The 17091-nt window shown below is 41.2% G+C and overlaps 1 protein-coding gene and 1 long non-coding RNA gene across 3 annotated transcripts in view; one reads left to right on the top strand and one right to left on the bottom strand.

The window, feature by feature from the left end:
- Positions 1-17091, bottom strand: part of sptb (spectrin, beta, erythrocytic) — a 46837-nt gene that overhangs the window by 16052 nt on the left and 13694 nt on the right. For both annotated transcript variants that reach the window (XM_056427105.1, XM_056427104.1), the window contains 16 exons: positions 16391-16542; positions 15808-15981; positions 12273-12370; positions 11166-11246; positions 10884-10999; positions 10648-10760; positions 10371-10558; positions 8828-8945; positions 7889-8047; positions 6744-7046; positions 6516-6666; positions 4820-5690; positions 3965-4102; positions 2630-3389; positions 1411-1613; positions 228-318 (listed from right to left, as the gene is read on the bottom strand). In XM_056427105.1, coding sequence (XP_056283080.1) covers positions 228-318; positions 1411-1613; positions 2630-3389; positions 3965-4102; positions 4820-5690; positions 6516-6666; positions 6744-7046; positions 7889-8047; positions 8828-8945; positions 10371-10558; positions 10648-10760; positions 10884-10999; positions 11166-11246; positions 12273-12370; positions 15808-15981; positions 16391-16542 — 3716 coding nt within the window. The remainder of the gene's footprint in view (positions 1-227; positions 319-1410; positions 1614-2629; positions 3390-3964; positions 4103-4819; positions 5691-6515; positions 6667-6743; positions 7047-7888; positions 8048-8827; positions 8946-10370; positions 10559-10647; positions 10761-10883; positions 11000-11165; positions 11247-12272; positions 12371-15807; positions 15982-16390; positions 16543-17091) is intronic.
- On the top strand, positions 14146-15431 carry LOC130201911 (uncharacterized). Its single transcript, XR_008833269.1, has 2 exons — positions 14146-14551; positions 14871-15431. It is a non-coding gene; the product is annotated as an uncharacterized LOC130201911 (long non-coding RNA).

Below are 17091 nucleotides of genomic sequence, written 5' to 3'. Positions count from 1 at the left end.
TTTATACAGCGTTACAGTTACAACCCTTTGAGGGCAGCCATGATGCTGGTGTGGCCCTCGGTGAAAATGAGTGCGACACCCTTGCCTTAGAACATTAAAAGTAACAACATCGCAGATGTGGCACATTGACGACAATAATCAACACACAGGCTGAATTAGGTTAGTAATGAACGCACTAATGGACGTTACCCCGCGGCGCGTGAACGGTAAACTAACGGTGAACTCACATCCTGCGTGTTCTGCAGGAAGTGCTGCAGGTCGCTGTTGTCTCGCAGCTTTTCCGACACCTCCCGAGCTCTCCTCTTATTCCGGTTGTGCCTGAAGATCAAAACACACGAAAATAAAAATAAATACATAACCAAGATATCTCCACGGGACGCCCACCTGACGCGGTGACGTCCGTTTCTCTGAGCGCTCGCTAGATCGATATCCATTAGAGCGGGCGCCCGTCTACCCAGCTGAATTGTGGGAGTTAATGAGCTCCCCGTGCCCTCTCTGGCTGTCAATAATGATAAAGTGATAAGACAGTTTCAGTGCGCAGCTGGTTTTCAACTATAAAGAAGAAACGAGTTCAAATGAAGACGTTTCGTATTCTTCGACACAACATCGGGGCTCGTACGGTATTTATAATAAATGATAAACAGCTTGATTTTCACACAATATGATGATAAAATGTCAGCTGGGATCGGCTCCAGCGCCCGCGACGCTAATGAGGATGAGCGGTATGGATAATGGAATGATAATAAAAGTGGATCTAAAGTGGATAAAGAGTCTCATTATATGTGTTGTAATGATCTCTGTAATGATTCCTTCTGGTCACATGACACCTATTGTTCTGTCCATCCTGGAGAGGGGTCCTCCTCTGTTGCTCTCCTGAAGGTTTCTTCTCTTTTTTCCCCCGTGAAAGTGTTTTTTCTATTTCTTGGGAGTTTTTACTGATCCGATGTGAGGTCAAAGGTCGTGGATGTCGTACGTGTTCAGATTGTAAAGCCCCCTGAGGCTAATTTGTAATTTGTGATAATGGGCTGTACAAAATATATTCAATTGAATTTAATTGAAAATAAACTTTATAAGGACGGCAGTACGGAAACAAAGCATTACAATATTATATACACGTATTATATTGTAGTGATGCCCACCTGGCCATTGCTGCTGAAGGTGTTCTGAATTTCCACATAAATAATGAATTGATCAAATTAAAATGGCTTCTTCTCCTCCTGCAGCCCGAGCACAGATGTGATTAATCGTGTGATCACTTGAGATTCTTGATTGAAGTGTCATTTCAGAACTTTTTGTTAAATATAAATTCATGTCTTCTCGTCAGAAATCACGTCAAAGTTTCTCAGAAACACGTCGTTATCATTATTTGCTATTCATCGATAACGCGGACTAATAACCCCAGCGTCTGACCTGTCTCGGACCGAGGTCATCTTGTCCTCCACCTTCCCGGCGTAGAGGTTGCCGCCGTCCACCAGGCGCCGCCCGCCTCGCAGGGCGCCGTCGATCTTGTCCTCGTTGGCCTCCATGGTGCTCGCAAAGTCCTCGTGCTTCTTCAGAGCTTTCTCTGCCCCGGCCAAGGTGTCCGCCTCGTCCACGTGGGCCAGGGTGTACTCCTGAGAAGGGAAGGTTACAGCCCGGTAACTGACCGCGCCACATTCCTCCACACAGCGTCGGAAACACACGAGGGCAAAGGGCAAAACTGACCCTAAGAAATATAATGTTGCCCCTGATGTCACGAGGAGAGGGGCAACAAACGCCGCCACAATTATGATAATTTAAAAGCGTTTTGTTTTTGTTCTTCGTTGTGTGTGTCCTATCTGTAGTGCAAGTACTAGGTAGGTACACACAAAAAATCACTAAATATAATTTTGAATTATATAAAACAAAAAAAGATGTTGTAATTGTTAATAGTTGTTTAAAAATGTAAGAACAATAAATAACCACAAAGAAATACAAATCAAATTGAATAGAATTCATGTTGTCTGTTTGTTCAAAAAAAGCTAAGAAAACACTTTGAATCTTTAGACTACTGCTTAATAGTCTTATTATTGGCTAATAGTCTTATTATTGTAATTTTTATGACAATTGCTCATATACTGTAAGCCTAAATAAATATATTTATTATTTTTGAACAGAGTTTAATATTATTTCACAAGTCTTAAAAAAGTGCCCCCAATTTCTTTATAAATGCTCCTGGAATTCAGTCAGAAAAAATATAGTCAAGACATTGACAGGGTTATAAATAATGATTCTCATTTTAAATATTAATGTTCTTCAAGCTTGTCGCTCAAAGGAAGGCCAGTTTTATAGCTTCTCTCACCAGCATAACTGTTTTCAGCTGCGCTCACATAAAAAGGGTTTTCAACGGTTTTCTACCCCTCCGTTGGTCTTCTAAGGCGATAACACAATGTACCATTAGAACACTGGAGATGGGCCTCTGTACACCTCTGTAGAGACTTCATTAAACACCAGAGAATAGTCATTTACCACATTAACTATGTAGAGTGTATTTATGATTCATTTAATGTTATCTTCATTGAACAGAACGGTGCTTTATTTTGAGAAACTAGGACATTTCTAAGTGACCCCAAACTTTTGAACGGTAGTGTATACGCGTGATGTCCAGTACCTGGTTGTTGAGGATGGCCTCCACCGCTTTCCCGTCCCTCATGAACTGCTGGAAGCCCAGACCCTGGTCCAGGAAGTCCTTGCGGCTGTCCCACATCTTCTGCAGCTCAGCCCAGCCGCGGTCCAGCCCCTTCAGCCTCTGCTCCAGCTGCTGGTACTGAGGATCCTCCTCCTGGCCCTGCGTGACCTTTGCCCCCGTGTCCCTCACGAGGCGATAGTCCTCCTCGTGGTTCTTGATGTCTTCGCGCACCGCGTCGTGGAGGCCGAGCTGCTCCTCGACCTCCGGCAAGGAGGCGGGCGTCTCCTCCGACGCCACGGCCTTCTGGCTCTTGAAAAGCCACGACTGGAAGTCGTCCATGTCCTGGAGGAACGTCTGCAGCTTGCTGACCTCGCCCAGAGAGTCCTCTCGGTCCTTCAGGGTCTTCTTCAGCGCGTCCCACGCCGCGTCCAGATCCCCTCGGCGGGCCAAGATGTCCGCCGCGTCCTCCGGGTGGTCCGCGGCCAGCCGATCGGCCTCCGCGCTCAGGAAGGCCAGCTTGTTCTCGATGGCGGCCAGATCTCTCTCCATGCCGCACAGCTTCCTCTGGATGGTCATGACGGCCGCCAGGTCGTTGCCCAGGTCCTGCGTGGACTCGATGACCCGCGTCTTGTCCCTGACCCACGACGCGGTCTCGTCGCACTCCAGCCCGTAATTGTTCAGGCTGACGGCGGAATCCACTCTCCTCTTCTTGTCCTCCACCGTGGCCTTGAAGGCCTCCCACCTGAGAGGGGATCATCACTTCATGTCATCATAGCTTATGTTTTATTATCCTGACCAGAGCCCTCTAAACACCAGTGTAACACCTGTTACAGGTACAGAAACCTAAAGGTATGAGGCGGCTATATAGAACCTGTTTTGAGAAAATATGAATTATTTTTAATCTGTATTTTAGATGTAAATGCACATTTAGATATTTATAATACTTATTGTTTGAGCACCTTTAAAAAATCTGTTTTTTAAGTTCCATACCTTATTGTACTTACTGTATTAAGTGGCTCGAGTACCTTTAAAAAAAATACCATTTAAACACCTTTTACAGGTACAGAAACTTAAAAGGTATGAGGTAATTATATACCTGTTTTGAGAAAATATGAAAATATGAATTATTTTAAATCTGTATTTCAAATTTATATATGTATGACACCATTGTAAATACCATTGTAACACCTTTTACAGGTACATAAACTTAAAGGTTTTAGGCCTGTTATATGCATGTTTTGATATGCCACAGGGAAAAGAGAAAATATGAACATATGAATTATTTTAAATATGTATTTCATATTTATGATAAAGCACCTCTTATTCAGTCGCAGCTGACACTCTTTGACCTCTCTGGTGCAAGGGTGTCTGCTGTCCTCCAGCTGCTTCACGGCTTTGTTGATGTCATCAACCCTCGACTGAACATTCGCCATGTCTTGAGCTAGAATGCTCAACCTGGAAACAAGATTAAGACAAGAAAATTCAGTTATTTTAAAAAAATCAATTATATATTTATATAGATATATATTGATATATATATATATATATTTATATACACTACCGTTCAAAAGTTTGGGGTCACTTAGAAATGTCTTTATTTTTCAAAGAAAAGCACTGTTTTTTCAAGAAAGATAACATAAATCAAAAATACACTCTATACATTGTTAATGTGGTAAATGACTCTTCTAGGTGGAAACGTCTGGTTTCTAATGAAATATCTCCATTGGTGTATAGAGGCCCATTTCCATCAACTATCACTCCAGTGTTCTAATGGTACATTGTGTTTGCTAATCGCCTTAGAAGACTAATGTCTGATTAGAAAACCCTTGTGCAATTATGTTAGCACAGCTATACAACTGGCCTTCCTTTGAGCTTGAAGTTTGAAGAACAAAATTAATACTTCAAATATTAATCATTATTTCTAACCTTGTCAATGTCTTGACTATATTTTCTATTCAATATTCAATTCATTTGATAAATAAAAGTGAGTTTTCATGGAAGACACGAAATTGTCTGGATGACCCCAAACTTTTGAACGGTAGTGTATATTTATTTAAATATAAATAATAATATTTATTTATTCATAAGTACAAATAATAATACATTTTATTGTGAAACAATAAATCAGGAGTACATAATTAAGTACATAATGACATAATATTTTCTGCGTACCTATTCTGTACCACTTCCAGGTCCTCCAGCTTCTCGGGCACCTCTAGACCCACCAACCACGTCTCCTTCTGGCCCATCCACAGCTCGCAGGCGTCCGTCTCACTGAAGATGGTGTAGAGCGCCATAGCGTCATCGAGCCTCTTCTGCCGCAGGTCAGCCAGCGAGATGAGCTCCAGGAACAGGTCCTTGACGTCGTTCAGGCGCCTCTGGATATCGGGGGTGTTCTGCAGCTCCTCTGGCAGCCCGCCGGCCTGTTTGGACAGGGCGCCGATGGTGGCGCCGTTCTTCATCGCCTCGTTCCTCAGGTCCCGGTGCCTCTTCAGCAGCCGCTGGGTGGTGTACTCGTCGTGGCCCGTGTCGTCGGCGCCCATCTGCCTCTTGGCGTCCAGCAGCCAGGCCTTGAGATCGTCGGCATCGCCCTGGAACTGGTAGAACCTCTGTGTGTCGCGCAGGTTCTGTTTCCGGAAGCCGGCCAGCTCCTCCAGCTGCCGCCACTGGCCGGCGATGTCGTCCGTGCATTCTCCGACCTTCGCGGAGCCGAAGTGATCGGCCCGGATCATCCGGTCCCCTTCGGCCAGCACCTGGTCCAGGTTGGCACGGCGGGCCCACAGCTCATCCTCGAAGGCGCTGTGCTTGCTCTGGAGCAGCAGGACGCTCGTCAGGTCCTTGCCGTAGTCCAGGGAGGAGAAGATGTGCTCCTTCTCTCTGATCCAGCTCTCCAGCTCCGTCACCTCCCACAGGAAGTTCCAGAAGAGACGAGACTGCTCCAGGCGAGCTCTCCGCTCGGCCGCCAGGGCACAGAGCTCCTGGTAGCACAGGTCCAGGTGCTGCACTCGGTCCCGGATCACCTGAGGATCACACGGCTTGTAGCCTGGGGAAATGAAGGGCAATAATGTCAGTGTGGCAGAAGCGCTATACAAATAAAATGAATTATTATTATTACTTATAATGAAAAAAGAATAAATATAATATAAATAATATTTATTTACTATTTATATTGAAATAAATGAAAAAATATATATAAATATAAATGTAAATATATATATATAAATAAATATATACATAAATATATATACATCAATATAAATAAATATAAATATATACTCTGAAAGGTGCATAACAATAAACATAGCCATAGAATAAAACAATGAAAATATAATAAAAATAATAAACATAAATATTGTGAAAGAATAACAGATAACAGTAATATATAAAAAGTATATACAGTATTTTAAAGTAAAAAAATAAAAAATAAAATATGTATGTATGTATCTGCTGAGCCAATGTTAACATTTTCTAAGTTTGTTAAATTTGGTAACGTGTTTAAAAATGATTAACATTTATATTAATTGCACTTAATGGACTTTAAATGAAGGCATTAATAACATAATTTTTTTATTGAAATTGTATATTACTACTGTTTGTTTCGCCCTTTTCCAAATCATGAAGTAATTTTTGGGGTATTGGTTAAAATGTGAATGTAATTCATAAACTTTGACGAAATAAAATAGAAAGGACTATCCGATCATAGAGTATTTAAACGTAACCAGAAAAAGCATCTCATGATCATTTTCAGTATTCTTTGGGACAGTTTTACTCTAATTTTGGTTGCAAACACGTTTGAGGTTCAACATCCGGCCCTGCTTCAGATCCAGGTCATGTCCTCATCTCCTCGGGGCCCCCGGCGAGCACTTACTGTCTCCGTTGGCGAACTGGAGCGCGGCGGCGCTGGCGCCCTGCACTCTGTCCGCCTGCAGGGCGATGTCGTTCTCCAGCAGAGCGTGCTTCTGCAACAAGTCTTCAACTTCCAACAGGTGCTTCCCGAAGTCAGGAGCCAGGAGTTGAGCCTGAAGAGGAAGAGGAGGACACGGCAGTCGGATCGGTTGAACCTCTAACTCATCCGGTTTATGAATAATCGGCGTACCTTCATGTCGTCCATCCAGCTGATGATGTGCAGCATCTCCTGGAAGATCCTCTGCAGGGTCAGGTTCTTGTCCAGCCGCGCCCCGCGGGCCCTCAGCAGCTCCTGCAGGTAGTCCCACAGGCGAAGCATGTTGTCCTTGCGCGCGTCGATGCGCTTGGCGTCGTGGTAGCGCTCGGCCTCCAACTCCCCGGAGATGCCCACCAGCACCTGGACGCGTTCCTCGTAGGCGTCGATGTCCGTCTCGATGGCGTCGTGCTTCTTCTTCGCCGCCTCCACCGCCGGCAGGTCGTAACCAAAGTTATCCTGAAGGGAGACGAAGGAGAAACCTCATGCTGTGTGTGTGTGTGTGTGTTAACCCTTTTTTAAAATACTTTGATTGTATTTATATACAAAGCGGATCATTTTTTTACAAGTATTTTTAGATCTCCAATAAGTTATGTTTATTGTAGTATATTTTTAAGCTCCATCAAATGTGCTGAATATTTTGTTAACAACAATAACAATTAAAAGAAAACTTACATAGAGCTTCTAGACTTTCACTTCTTCTTACGATGATTTTAAACTTCCTTTTTTTTGTTAACAAACTAGCTAAATATATAATTTATTAACTTTTTGTGCTCAAAGCATTTCCATAGACTGTTTTCTAGTCTTATCCTGTTTGTTATTGTTTTATGTTTGTTATTGTTTTATTTTCGTAATTGTTTTATGTTTGTGATTGTTTTATTTTTGTAATTGTTTTATTTTTGTCATTGTTTTATGTTTGTAGTTGTTTTATGTTTGTTCCTGTTTTATTTTAGTAATTGTTTTATGTTTGTTATTGTTTTATGTTTATTATGGTCTGTCAAGGGACTACAGATGCAAATTAGCTGTATAGCTAAAATCTGGTACAGTTCATAAAATGGTGATATTTATGTTTTAATAACTGTACATGGTCCTTTTAAAATAATAATCATAATGATAATAATAATAATAATTTGTTACTCTCAAATAAGACTTTTTAGTTTGTGTCATGTTTTTCTGCAAATCTGTAAAACTATTCTGATGTCATGCATGTAACTTAATGTAATAGGGTGGCCTGATTGAGGTCGAGAGACGCCTCTGAACACATCCCATAATACCCGTGGTTCTCGCGGCGGGTGTGTTACCTGCGCCACCAGCCTCTGGTTCTCCAGCAGCCAGGTCTCCCTCATGGCCGCCTTCCTGTCGAACCTCCTGGCCATCTGCTCCAGCTTCTCCTGCCGGATCAGCTCATCCCTCAGGACTCGCTCCCGCACGTGCTCCGCCCTCTCCAGGCGGCCCCAGGCCTGCAGACGAGGAGGTGGAGTTTGTTTGTTTGTTTGTTTGTATTCACAGTCGAGTGCTTGACCCCGCCCACAAAGATATGAGAAGGTCAACGTCAGCTCCTGGACTGGTGCTGACATTGAAAATGATTCAAAGCATCAGAATATTCTCCTATCTTAAAAACTGGAGAACATGTTGGATATATTTACGTCATAAATTACTGAAATGATTCATTGATTATCAAAAACGTTGCTCTCTTTCGGCTGACTGATTAATAAACTAATTGTTTCAGATTTACTGAGAGTAATCTGATTGAAACATACACACAAAATATGAAAATACTTGTTCTTTGATCACTCTATACCATATTGTGCATTATCAATAAAGTATATATATATATATATATATATATAATTTTTTTTCCGTCTAATGATTAAATTCATCTGTGATTTAATTGTCTCCTCTAGACTGAATGCATTGTGTCCCTTTAAACGAGCTCCACACATTAAGCTGTAGCTGAAGGGCAGAGTCAGTAATCAATTAGTTCATTTGTTTTTAATAACTGATTCATTTGTTTTATTCTGGGGATTTTTTTGGATAAATGGCAAACAAAATCTCAGCTTCTCAATTGAGAGTATTTTTTTGGTGCTTTTATTTGTTTTAAATGATGATAAATTGAATATCTTTGGCATTTTGGACAAAACAAACCATTTGAAGACATTGGATTTATAAATTGTGGTTGACCCTAGTCAAGAAAATATACTGAGGATGAATCAATAAATAATAAACATGCCCCTCCTCACTTTGTTGATGTCTGCGACCAGGGCTCCCTCTTTGGGCGTGTAGACCCTCTGGTTGTTGGCCCGCATGCGGCTCAGGATGGTGAAGAGCAGAACCTCCAGGTTCCCCTTCTCCTGGAACCTGAAGACAAAAACACAGGTAAAAGAAAAAGTAACAAAAAGTAACACACGAGCTGCACACGTTTTGAGGAAGAGGCCCACAATAAAGTATAAATGATTTAAAGACCCATGGGTTTGTTGATTGTCCCTTTTATTCTTTTTTTCTAAAACATATTTATCAATTTATTTATAGTATAATCCAATCTTAATCAAACTATAATTTATTTTGAAAAAAGTTTAATAAAAACAAAAAGGAATGTACTCGTTCTATAATTTTTTACTTCCATCTAAGGTCTAATTATATTAATATTTATTTATCCATATGTATATGTGCTCACTTATATGTGATTAAGATGTCTGATCAGCAAAATATTTAACATGTGTTTGTTTGTTGTTCTCCAAATGTCGAAAATAAATAAAACGTGTCCGTTTAAAAACAGTAAAACATTAAAAAGTCCAAATGCATTCAACGTTTTGATGGTACTGAAAATAAAAATGTATGATAAAATGTACTTATTTGCATTGCAAAGTTTTAAATCACTATAAAATGGATTGAACTTGGCTGGAAGGAAGACAAACGTAAATATATACACATCACACACATGGAAAACATTAGATTTTTTATGGAATCAAACTTGAACTACTGGCTATAATAGCAGCCAATAAGTTTAATGAAAACTGTTAAAACATACAGAGTCTAATGATGGTATTTTGTGCCCTACATGACAAAGTTATTAGATTTCATAGACGACTCTAATCCACTTAAATTACAATGTGTGTTTTTTGTGGAGGTTTTGAGCTCTGATATTTGATGAATTGTTCTTCTCTATTGTAAAAGAGTTTTAAAACTCAAAGACTGATACCACTTACTGCTTTTGAATATAAAATGACAAAAATGGAGGCAGGCTTTCCAAAAATGTCAACGTTTCTTAAATTAACTCTGTTTTGTCACTTGTCTCTTTAACTTTTACTTTCTTTTAAATCGTCTTGTTTTGTGTTTCTTATGTTGTTGCCTGTCTTGTCCAGGTCACCCTCGAAAAAAGAGATGTTTAATCTCAATGGGTTTCACCTGGTTAATCACATAAATAAAAAATAAATAAAATAAATAAAATAAATAAAAGGTGAGTCCTCTTTAGATTAAAAAACAATGCACAGGCGTGTTTACATGCAGATGTGCGGGTTTAGGGTTTAGGATGTGTGTATATGTGTGGACGTCTGCCTCGACGAAATAAGGTTATCTCTTTTTATTTATTTGTTTGTATTAATGTTCCTGTACTCTAGGTGGGTGTACCAGTGGGTGGGGGTGGGTTTGTTGTCTGTTTGTATATGTCAACAAAAAGATCGAAATCAATGGAAGTGTCAGTTGAAGTGCATGATTGCTGCTGTCAATATTTCCAAATAAAAAAAAGAGTGCACAAAGAGAGCAGGGTGCAATGCAACAACTCACTTGGGCGGCTTCTCCGCCGTGCGGTACGTGTTGAAGGCCTGAAGCTGCTGCTGGACTCCCGTCAGCGAGTTGGCGAGCTTCTGGTTGTTCAGCACGACGATGGTCTGCTCGATCCACGGCAGCAGGTCCGACGCCAGCGTCTCGTACTTAGCGATCATCTCCTCTGTCTCGATGGCGTGATCCAGAACCTGAAGAGAGAGAGAAATGAGAGGGGGGGCGTGAAACATTTGTTTATATTTATTTTATGGAAACAAACTTGTCATCGTTCTCGTCTCACCTTTCCGACTCTCTTGCCCTCGACGGCGAGCTGCTTCATCTTGGAGAAGTAGTGGTAGAATGCCACCACGTACGTGATGATGGACTTCTCGTCCGGGTTCTCTGTGAACACATCTGTGAAACAAAACCGGTCAAGTCACAGCCAGAGAGGTCTTTTGATTTATTCTTTTCCACCAGGCTCATAAACATGTCAGTTTCCTCTGTCCGGGGGTGGGGGGGGGGGGGGGGTTCACTTGCCTTCGGGGTCCAACAGCTTGGTGACGTCGAGCTGCTGCTCGGCTACATTGAAGGCGCTCTGGAGGTTGTGGGTCGGGTTTGACCCCTTCAGGTTGCCAAAGTCCACCAAATCTGGCCTGAAGGGATAAAAAAAGATGGAGCAAAAGAAGGAAGAACAAAAAACGAGAGGAGTGGAAGAGATGAAGCAGAATGAGGAGGAGAGACACTGAGCAGACGGGGTGGGGGGTCCTGAATGTTTACGTTGCAGAGCGAGAGTGGATTCGGCCATTCGTCTCTTCTTACCGGTGTCTGTGTATGAGAGCGTTGAAGGCCATGCCGTCTTTCCAGCTAGTGGTGAAGTTTCTGATGTTGACGTTGGGATACCTGCAAAAAAACAACAAGCCAAGGAGACGAGCGTGAGGAGCGAAGATCCAGGTTTTGAAATCGATGTTCTGCTCCTCAACGTGTGCAGCAGGAGTGTTTTCTGCAGACTCGGACATTTAAAAGATCACAAAATGGATTCCAACATGGACGCGAGCAAATCACGACACTTCAAATGAAGACCTATAACCATAAAGAATAGTTTATCATCTCTTTTGCTTTCTTTGCAGAGAGAGCTGAGATGTGGAGATCAACGTCACTCTCGTGTCTGCATGTGAACCTGCGGCCGGTTAACTTAGCATGAAGCCGAGCGTCACTCTGTCCAGCACAAAACCTCATGTGAAGTTTTTATGCAAATTGCACAACGTTTATGCTAATGAGTGAGTTTTATAGGTGCTGTTTAGGGGGATTTTGTTACCTTTGAAACATGCCGGGTAACATCTGTTTCCCCTTGTTTCAAGTCTTTATGCTAAGCTAAGCTAACTGTCTCCGAGCAGTAACTTCACATCGCTTATCTTATCTAACCCTCTGAAGAAAAAAAAGCCTATAATAATTTTTCCAAAAACGCCAAACTATTTCTCGAAGAAAATCGTCAATTACGTCTTTATTGTTATTAAACATATTCTGTTATGTAATCTGTAAAAAAATAAAAAAGGAAGAACGCCTAAACTGTCGTTTTTGATGGGACCATTTTATTACATTGGATCTGCATCACAAAAAGTGACTTTAATTTAAATGAATATATAATACAACATTTAAAAACAACGGTGATCGCAAACCCATTTTCTTCCATAAAAAAACGTGATTAATAAAACTAATAGCAAATGTTATTGATAAAACACTTTTTCAAGACGCTCAAATATGTTTTGCATTACAAATTAATTATTAAAACGAGAAGCTGGAACACTTAAACAATCAACAGAATCTCTTTAATATAAAGAGATTCTGTTGATTCTCACACGAATTCCCAAAAGGTTATTTGCAACATGCTCGTGGAGGCGGAGGTCAAAGTTCACAGATTCCACTTACCCTGCCGTTTTCATCTGACACCACAGAAGAAGAGCGTCCTTGGCTGAGCGCGTCTCCTTCTGGTCCGCCTGGCCCGTTTCCACGACGATGTCCTGGATCTGATTTTTTTTTTTTTTTTTCAAAACAACAAGCACAGCTGGATGATGAATAATGAAGCGTGACTAATGTGACTGTGAGCTTCACAACCAAACAAGAACAATTCACAGCGGGGAGCAAACATGTAACTGATAGTAACGTGTCACTAACAGGACGCTCGCAGCTGGGAAACACTTTTTTGGGCAAAGTGAATACACTTTTGAAATGCATGATTCATTATAGCATACGGGGAGGATTTCATTTGTGTACGACAACAACAAACCTAGCAACATATAATTCATTAATGTTATTTATTAGCTGAGTGGATTCTCACAAATCCAAACCAAAAGATCCAGGTGGTAAATTTTGAAATTCTTCACACAGTGGACCAATAATTATAAATATCTGAGAGACAGGCCCTGAGATAGAGCTACATTTAGTTCTTGCTTTATAAAGACTAAAAAGATACAGACCCGACCCGAGACAACTTATGTCTTTTTCTTTTCTTTTTCTTTGAAAAGGCTGAATAATGCAGGAGGCCGTATTGTTTGAACTAACGCGTCTAAAAATAACAGAGCTGGCTGTCAAATTAAAGCTAAATATACCCCCCCTCCGGGAAGAAAGACAGTCAGACAGACGTCTTCTGGGTTTGCTTCTTAAGGCAGATAATAATGTCTTTGGAAGCTGAAGCATTCGAGGAAAAATAAAGTCTAAAACATCCCAAATACTCTGATTTAATTAATATAAGTGTCTAGAGTAGCATAATCATAATAACTATGTTACGGTCATATTTTAACTGTGGTCAGGCTGCACAGGGCACCAACTGCTGGTGTTATTTGAGGATTGTGAGACACATGTTAAATAACATAAAATATATATATATATATATATACACACACTTTTAAAAAGATATTTATTTATACATATATGTATAAATAAATAAATATAAATATATACATATGCACACACAAAAAGATATAGACATGCATGAATAAATAAATATAAATAGATATATATTAATTAATATATATATACATTTATATTTCTAAATAAATGTATATATATTGTGGCATCACAAGGGGCCAGGTAGTGGAGGGACGCTACATTCCCACTCCAGTTCAGCGGGCACCTGACAAAATGGCCGCTCGGGTGGAAACTACAGCTCCCAGACTGCCTCACCACTCACCCAGCTGCAGGTGCTTAGGACAGCTAATTGAGGCAGGGCTGGAGGGAAGGAGCTGGACAAGCCAGGAGTGGAAGGGCCTCCAGGACGAAGCCCAAGAGAATGAACAAGAGGAGGACTTTGTTAAGCGGACGTTGCTGAAGATAAGTTTTTGTTTAAGGAACCTTTTTCTCCCCCGGGGTGCTTTTTGTTGAGGAATGGATTTTTTTGATTTTGTTTGAATGAATAAACATTCCCGTTCATTTTAAACCTTGCTATTTTGCCTGTTTTTACTCTTCCCTTGCACTGCCCCACCCTACCCGGCACTAGGGACAGCCCGTGACGTGACAATATACATACACACATAAAAAAAGATAATTAATTAAAATACATATCTATATATATATACATACAAATATATTATTTAATATATATATATATGTAAAGAAATATATAAACGTAGTACGTAGCTTTAGATCTGGCACAAGTCGAAGAATTCGTTAGAAAATAAAATAGAGATTAAATAGGACGTTCTTTCCTGGAGGAAACCGCAGACCACAGCGCGTCATCGGCGACGTGCAGTGGGACACGCCCACCACCGGAAGAAAAACATCCTTCTCCGGTAAACTAGTTTAGCACAGACGCGCCTCACCGGGAGAAAAAAACACCGGGGACACAGCGGAGAGATGGCGACCGGTGCGTTCACGGCCGCGGACACAAGACCCTGCTGCGCGACGGCATACGCACGAGCATATTCCTCTGAGCCCCCCCACCCCGTGACGCACACTACTCCCTCACGAGGACCCCCTGATTCCTGTTCATGTGCAACAACACAACAACAAGGATCCCCACATCTAATGTCCGCAGCACCGAGCTGTCCGAGGCTCCACAAACGAGACATGAATTACCTCCCCGCCGCGCGGGAGATGGAGAGCCATGTGTCCCGCGGACCCTCCGGGAGACTCACACCGGAGAGGGCTCGTGGAAGTTAACGTGACCGTATCCACCTGTGACTGCGGCGATGCCCGGGAGGTGGACTCCGGTAGGATGCTTATGCACGATATAATACTGCAGCACATTTCATTAGCTTTGACTCTTATGTGTGTTGAGTAAACGTCGGTGGGTCTGCTTGCATTTGCATCACTTGACTTCTTATACTTCTGCACATATTTATTTGTATATAATAGTCATTGTTAATTTGTTGTATTGTATGATTTAAAAAAAAAAGCTTTTTATCTTCTTCCCACCTCTTTGACCTGTTTATTTTAGTTAATTTCAATACAGTGTTATCCTATTGGGATGAGGGATATTGTCACAAATTTCCCACCTTCCGAGCTAAATTCATCCTCCTGTCATTCCAGATCCTGTCATATTCACCTGATTGTCCCTCATTCCCTTCACCTGGTCCTCACGCCCTTCTCACCTGCAGCCCATCCCCTCATTAGTCCCTCACTATTTAACTCCCTCACTTCCACTTGTCCTCTGCCAGATTGTCTTGTGTGTCACCACCAAACTCTCCAGTGAATTCCTAGTACTAGTTCTGATCTGCCTGTTACGACCCTGTTTGCCTGTTCACCCGACTTGAGATTTTTGCCTGCCCCTTTTTGGATTTGTTGCCCTGTTTGACTGACCACCCGGTTTTGACCCTGCCTGAAATACAGTAAACTGCCTCCTCCTGCATTCCTGTGTTTGTTGTGCTTTTGGGTTCCAGTACCTGTAACCTTTACAGATATAATGGTGATATTAATCATATTTCTTTCTTATTTATATTTAAATAAATGAATAAATATATATGTATATATCATTTAACATTTTGACAAAATCATAAGAGAGAGATAGATCAAAATGTTGTCTGCAACATGTTGTATTCCCTGTAAATTGTTGGTATAATGGTTGCAATAAAATGTTGACTTTTATTTCAACCCACAGCTTGAAAAAAAATCAATGCACTGAATATTTAGCGGTTTAAACCACCACATTGCTATACATTTTTTTTGTTTTGTTGTTTATCCTTGTGTTTTACACTTCTTGCTCTAAATATGCATAACTATAATGAGCATCATCAAAAAATCTGCACATGCAATGTTAATTGTCTGAAAGACGTCTGTTAATGTCTAATTGATGCCGACTTTCAATAAAATAAAGAATGAAAAAAATTACGATTTATAAAATTAATAAAAAAATGTAAATACCCGGCATTTACTTACACAAGTTTCATTTGAACCTCTTCGGGCTTTGAGCGATTGAAAAATAAGTTCCATCCAGCTCAATGTGCACGGCGTTGCGTGTATATCTCACCTGGAAGCGAAGGATCATGGTCCAGATGAGGCCGAGGATGAGGCGATGGTTGCCGTCCACGATGTCGTGGGAGCCCATGTTCTCCAGGTGGACCCTCTGCTCTTTGAGGAACTGCAGAGCCTTGTCCACGTTCTCCAAACAGTGGATGCGCATTCGGCCTTTGGTGGGTTTCGGCTAAAGACGGAAATAAGAAAGACGACATTGAAAAATGACCCAACCCCAGGACAGTAGAGGAAATATACTCGATGGAAAAATGTACCCTCGTCCTAAGGATCAAAGATCCCACGAACAACACAGGGGGAAATGGACTGTATACAAGGAAAAGATGAGCTAAAAAGAATTGATAACAATTGTCAAGAGCGATTGATGACCCCCTATTAATTTAATTTAATATATCTTGTCTACTGGTGGTTTGTCTTTTCTTTATTTGTATTTATTTATATATCATTTTATTTATTTATTTTATTTTTAATTATTAGTATAATATTCGTAAATATTTTTGTACTATTCTTATTTTTGTATTCTAGTGAGAGATTTATATAAAACATATACAAATTTGAGATTTGCCCGGGGAGCTTCTTACAAGTCGCTCGCCGGCCAGCGCCTCCAGCAGTTTGATGAGCATGCGCCCGTCCCGCAGGTCCAGGTAGAGGTTGGAGATGCGGCAGCCGACCCGGGACAGGATGGAGTTGACCCACTTGGTGAATGTCTTCTGCTGAACAGCCTCGCGCTCATCTGAAGGGAGCAGAAAAATAAAGACATGAGCTACCGTGAATAATGAAAATAACTTTGACCACCGATGGAACGGCACCGCCGGAGCCGCTGGGGATTAACCGCCCCGCTCGAGAGCTCCTCGGATAGATGGAGGAGCCCGAGTTGAGTTTACTCTGGAAACAGAGCTGGTTAAATTAATCCTCGGTGCAGAGTTAAGCTGTGCACTCGTACCACTAGCTGGGAAGATAAAGCCTGGATGTAGACAGCTATATTATATTAGCCAGTGAGAGAGAAAAAAACATGAAATTAAAAGTTATTAGATCCATAACCGCCGCTCCTCGACACAGATAGCAGCCTGAACACTGCAGAGCGTACCCGGGAACATGAATGTAGAACATCAAAGGAAACATGGTGAACAAGAGATATTTTAGATATTCTTACAGGTAACTGCAGCCTCAGCATTATTTATTGTCTTTCAATTATTATATAGTCTAGAAGAAAATAAACACTCGGGAAAGCCTTTTTTTTCTTTTTTTTTCAGATTTTTAATATGAACGTAAGCGTGGAATT

Source organism: Pseudoliparis swirei, chromosome 11 (genome assembly GCF_029220125.1).
Source record: "Pseudoliparis swirei isolate HS2019 ecotype Mariana Trench chromosome 11, NWPU_hadal_v1, whole genome shotgun sequence".
In the NCBI taxonomy this organism is placed as follows: Eukaryota; Metazoa; Chordata; class Actinopteri; order Perciformes; family Liparidae; genus Pseudoliparis; species Pseudoliparis swirei.
This window is presented reverse-complemented; position numbering and strand designations above follow the sequence as displayed.